The 6,129-nt window shown below is 34.1% G+C and overlaps 1 protein-coding gene across 2 annotated transcripts in view; it reads left to right on the forward strand.

Moving 5' to 3' along the window:
* LOC113229376 (activator of 90 kDa heat shock protein ATPase homolog 1) overlaps window positions 1-4,906 on the forward strand; it is a 7,719-nt gene extending 2,813 nt beyond the window's left edge. Inside the window, exons 3-4 of one of the 2 annotated variants that reach the window (XM_026462935.1) lie at window positions 1,165-1,328; window positions 4,401-4,906. In XM_026462935.1, the coding sequence (XP_026318720.1) occupies window positions 1,165-1,296 (132 nt within the window). In that variant the 3' untranslated portion in view covers window positions 1,297-1,328; window positions 4,401-4,906. The remainder of the gene's footprint in view (window positions 1-1,164; window positions 1,329-4,400) is intronic. The other variant, XM_026462936.1, reaches the window with a different exon arrangement.
* The last annotated feature ends 1,223 nt before the right edge of the window (window positions 4,907-6,129 follow it).

The raw sequence follows: 6,129 nt of genomic DNA on the forward strand, positions 1-6,129 counted from the left end.
GTAATGTACGTTCATGAATCCTGCCACACTGAAACATCATTTACAATACGACATGTACATTTTTTTTTTGGTAATTAGTGAGGCAGTGGGAGCTGTCACTGTGCAAACACCACAGCCGTTGTAGCATGCGAACTCAGTTTTTAACTGACTTAAAAGGGAAGTTTCGCAATCCGATTGAATTTTTTGATTGAGTGTATGTTACTTGATTACTCCGACATTTATGAACTGATTTCGATGATTCTTTTCTTTTATTGGAATGGGGGTATCTCAGTAGTGGTCCCATGCAAATTTAAAGAACATATCCACCTCCTCCATTTAACCCATTTTATAATTCCACAAACTTTTGTAGTAAAATAAATATATCGAGTTCTTAGGTTTTCGCGATTGTTACACATAAGAAATGAAACTATTTTTCCGTATTTAAATCGCGTATATTTGTTTTTTCAAACAAACCGACGTTTCGGGCCCTTTACAGGTCCCATGGTCACGGTTGACTGAGGTGGTACAGTCTTCAACCAGTTATGTCTAATATTAATGCAAACCACCCTATTTTTTCACTATAGTTACAATAGTTATTAATTAAATACCTTATTTTTAATTTTACAAAGAAAACATTCCAATTTACGCTACATTAAGTTTTACAAATTATTTTATTGAATGAATTTTTATTAAGTTTAATTTATTATTAATTATTAATAGAAATTAGAATAAACTAAAACATATTAATTAGTACTGCAGTCTTATGTCTGTTTGGGATTTTTCATTAGAGGAAATACTGGATCCCAAACTGGTGGTACGGAGAAACCATCTTCCCTGTTGAAATTAGGATGTTTTTTAATTTCAATGGCCTCTCGCAGCATCCTGGGTAGATAACGGACTTCTTTTGCAAGGACCTGGGGTTTGTCAAACTTCATTGAATATGTAGGTTTATCCATGACATGCTCGCAGACTGCAGACTTGTTTACGCGACGGTGTTTGACATCAGCTATATGTTCTTTGACGCGGGTACAAATACTTCGCTTTGTTTGTCTAATATAAGAGAGACCGCACTCACAGTCAAGCTTGTAAACTCCTGCATCCTGTATGGGGATGTTACATTTCACGGGTCTCAGGAACTGAGAATAAATATAGTTTTTAAATATGCTTGGTTTTGTTGTCTTCCAGGAGGACCATACCTTAGTGACACTGAAGCAAGTGTTGGTGCCAGCTACAGAGGTGGAGCAGACCCGCGTGAACTGGAAGAGATACTACTTCGACAGTATTAAACGCGCCTTTGGCTTCGGTGCGTTCCTGTGATTGCTACTGCACGCTATTTGTAGAAGAATTAGGTAACTTGAATTCCGTATTAGAAATAAAACAAAATACGCTTGATCTCACTCAGCTTCTAAAAGTTAACATTTCTTAATTGATCATGTCACGTTGGTAGAATGTGTTTGATACAAACTATACAGGGCAAGATATTAAAGTCAAATTCAAATAAATAATCTTTACTTCATTGGTAAGCAAATTACACTTGAAATAATCATATTGATTAAACTCTGCTGCTCATTCATAAAGCAGATTCCACAGAGAAAAAGCAAGAATCCTTAGGGACGTGGACGAAGTTCGATGTCTTCCTGCGCTTAGTGATATTCATAACAATCCATCCATCGTTTCCTTAATCTTATTGAGTACTTTTACATTTGTAACGCGGTCACGCCGTGAGATGTGAAACCTATATCTCAAAAACCTCCAGCTTCCTTGTGTGAGGGTCCAAGTTTCTATGCCGTATTGAGACGATGTAACAGCGTACAATGCGCAATTTTAAGCTGAGACTCGGATTCCTATCACGTAGCACTATTTAACCTCCTTAAGACTCAACAAACTACAATGGGAAAAGCAATATACAGCTAATGTACCTTATAATGTACTAAATCTGTAATACATATACTTTTAAACTTTCGCGTTGAATTGTACTAACATTTGGAAACGGGAATAAACGCGTATACATACGAATAGGTATTTTTCACACCGTCGTCGTTTCAAACGTCGGGAAACTAGGTAGGTGTGAAAAATACCTATTCGTATGTAAACGTATTTATTCCCGTTTCCAAATGTTTATACAATACATGCTTCATACCAAAGGTTTTATAATGTCCTCAAATATATAAATCCAATTGGGATTGTTTAAGTGTCTAGATACCTTTATAGTGATACAGAATATACAACATCATAAACACTTCCACATTTATATGGCGAATGGCTGTTTAGTGGAATTCCCTGCCTGTAGACTTGTTCCCTGAACGTTATAACTTGGACCTTTTCAAGGCGAGAGTGAATAGGCATTATTTATGTGTGCATGCTCGACTGTTGACCTCATCGACCTCATCACTTTCCATCAGGCGAGAGATGGAGGTCAATGGCGCACTTACATTTCATAAAAAAAAACAACAATTTCTGTTCCATTACTTCTTACAAACCTTAATAAAAATAAATTTTAAGTTTTTGTTGTATTTTCTGACTCTTTTTAGATATATATTTGGTAGAATAAGTACAAACGTGCAAGCGTCCTCTGCGACGATCCCACCCCCGTCCTGCATGGAGTTATTAGAGTGATCTACTTAAATTTATTTACTTTTGTATAAAAATGTAATGTGTTATTAAAAGTCATGTAACAAAAGTTGTTGTCAAAAATAACCCTGTAAGTATAGCGCTAAATTCGAATACGATATTTTAGTTATAATATACACAGGACATATTTACGTGGTCAGAGGAATAATGTTTTCTGCGTCTGAATGATTGATTGTTATCTGCATTATGATGTACACTTGGCCTTTGGAAGTTAATATATCACTTATACAAAATTTATTTCATGAAATTAGTATTATTTTTATAAGTTTCATGTGATAAAAACACTTGACATAAATTATCACATGTGGGTTTGATAAACCAAGGGTACGAGTTGTTGAATATTTTATAGATAGCCATCCAGCTGTAGTCATAAAATAACAAAATACATCGAAATACTGAAATGTTTCCTGTATTTATAAAACATTTGTTATGTATTGAATGCTTTATCAGGAAACTTCTTTTTTTAAATTTAAAACGACATTATTTTCATATATGTATGTGCATATATTTTTATCAAGCTTAGCATATATGTTATTGTGGTTTTTTTTGTGGTCAACCCACGACGTTTTCTGTTGTAGCAATACTTTTTACATTCAAGTTAAATGGAAATTATTTTATTTCATAGATTTAAATAAATTATAATCAAAACACTTCAAATTGTCAAATTGATTCATGGCGGGGGTATTTGAATGCCAGTCTACATTTTAGAAGATGTGGGGGTGGAGTACTTAAAGAGAAATATCAAATAAAAATTATGTGGAAAATTAGCTAGTCTCAAATATTTCGTTTGAGACTTATATTCTATCGTGTAACAAATTAGCCTATTTTTTAGTCAATATCCTTAGGTGTATTGTATATTTTTTGTTACTCCATTATTTAGTAGTAAATACCTAAAACATTTGATCTATCATGACAGTTTTTCTCCGCTTCTCCTTCAGTGACTCACTTTGAACATTACTATTTATACGTAGGGCAGATTCCCCTGAGAAAAATGTGTGAGGAACTAGGAGTACTACTATACGACGAGGAGTACGACTATATTTATTTTAAATAGATCAAGACAATCTGCGAGAGCTAAACATGTCACTATCATGTATTTATGTCATTCACTCTGTAGTATGTCTCTTCCTGTCATCGAGTATATAACCAGAAATGGAGACGAAATGTCATTTAATTTGTTTGAAAACTATTCTGCCATATCATTCCGATGACAACTGCGCTCCGATTGGCCCGAATTCGAAACAATTCAAATCAATTGTTTCACTTCAAAACGACCAGTTTAGCTTGAGCTTTGCTATAATGGATCTAAATTGAAAAATTACATATTTAATATTTAATTACCGATGAAATGTGATTCAGTTTGTTTTGTAATTAGATGTTTTGCTATTTTTCCCACACCACCGCATGGAATAGCCCCCCATAGTTAGAGATATTATCTGTATTACAATAAATACATAATATTTGAGACTTACACGCAGGTCAGTTGTTGCCGCTGTACTATTTCAGCTTTCTAATTTGTGATTTCAATGCAAACGAGAGTTGATATTTAAAAGTGATAAAAGGCCCATTTGTCTGATGAGTTGCCAGTGATGGATGGCACTTATTTCGTCTCTATTTCTTGTTATGTACTCGATGCTTCCTGTTAACATTAAATATTTGATTATCACTCCATGAACTTTGAATTATTATTTAAAAAAACTTTGGTGTGTAAAGGCTCTAATGAAAATAGATGGCCTTTTTGTGCTTGGTGTAAAATATAGTTCTAATTGTTTTTTTTTGTTTTGTTTCAGATTCAATTTAACGACGATAAGTGTTTCTATTGAAGAACAAGTCTCCGGCCTTAGCATGGTTTGCAGATATCTTTATATACAATTGTAACACAGCTGTGATTTTTTTTTTCAATATTTATTAGTGTTTTAAATGTAATTCCAAAGTACAATTATAATGTCACAACATGCATGACAAATATGAAGTTTCTAACCAACGTCGGGCTTTAGTAATTAATTATGATCTAAACTCGTATGTTTGAAAGAAAATTTTTGCGCAGTCTTAGGAATTCCCGCAACTACCGTATCATATCTAGTTTGTACGCATCAAGTATATAACCAGAAATAAGCGACGAAACGGCATTTAATTTGTTTGAAAACTATTCTACCAAATCATTACAGTAACAACTGCGCGCCGATTGGCCAGCCCGAATTCGAAACAATTAAGGGGTGTCAATTGTTTTACTTCAAATCGACCAGTTTAACTTGAGCTTTGCTATAATGGAAGAAAATTGAAAAATTACTTTCATTACCGATGAAATGCGATTACGTTTGTTTTGTAATTAGATGTTTTGCTATTTTTCCCACACCACCGAATGGAACAGTCCCCCGTAGTTAGAGATAATATCTTTATTACAATAGATACAGAATATTTTTGGAATATACGGAGACGTACACGCAGGTCAGTCGTTGGCTCTATGCTATTTCACTTTTCTGATTTGTGATTTCAGCGCAAACGGGAGTTGATATTTAAAAGTAATATAAGGCCCATTTGCCTGATGATATTTCGTCTCTATTTCTGGTTATATACACGACGCCGAGCGGTTACCATGCTGGACTGCCACGCAGAAGTCCCGGGTTCGATTCTCGAGCCGGGAGAAATATTTGTATGGCCTACAATTTGTGGTTGTCTATGTATGTGTCCATGGCACCCGCGGTACAGGGTTTCCCTAGTGTGGGGCTATGAATGTGTGAGTAAAAGAAACGATGTAGTTCATTATGTTATGTTCAATTTTATTACAAAAATTCGTTTCAGTAAGATACAATAAATCACGTCGTTGGTTGGAGATGAATACCTAATAAATTGTAATTTGAATGTACAAAATGTAAAATCCTAATAATTTGCGTTATTTAAACCTGACTCGAATATTAAAATGTATCATTTTATAAGAACTAAAATCTGTCATAGAAAATTAACTGCGTTACGATAGCCTGTGGCAATTATGTAATGAATTTTTGTTTACTGCATATGTACTTGTATAGCATTGCATTTTATATCAATTTATAGGCTGTTACAAAAAATAATTTATTCATTATGATATTTGTACGATTGCAAACTTTACGCCGTTAACATAAGAGTACCAAATAATATACTTTACTATAATACACTTTCAATGATCTGTGAGTGTGGTCACAGTATTATTACAGTAATATTATTATAATGTAATATTTCACATGGCATTCGATTTTACACCTAAAGCCTATGTGTTACATTTCAGTCTACTTTGTTCTGTAATTTTAAGATATTTCTTTTACTGATCTGCAGGTTGACCGGGTAAGACAAAACAACCTAATCCATGGCATGAACATTCTGTCATTCTGCTTCAGAGTTGCCGTTTACCACACTTTGTACGAATTATTTGTTTAACTTTTAACAGTGTTGTCCTTTGAAACTTTTTCGTCTAAAGCTCAATTTACGTTGCGGCGGAATGGAATGGAATGGAAGCATCATTTTCGCCTTGCTGAGCGAGAA

The sequence above is a fragment of the Hyposmocoma kahamanoa genome, unplaced genomic scaffold (genome assembly GCF_003589595.1).
Source record: "Hyposmocoma kahamanoa isolate Upper Pololo Valley unplaced genomic scaffold, ASM358959v1 62, whole genome shotgun sequence".
NCBI classification, from domain to species: Eukaryota; Metazoa; Arthropoda; class Insecta; order Lepidoptera; family Cosmopterigidae; genus Hyposmocoma; species Hyposmocoma kahamanoa.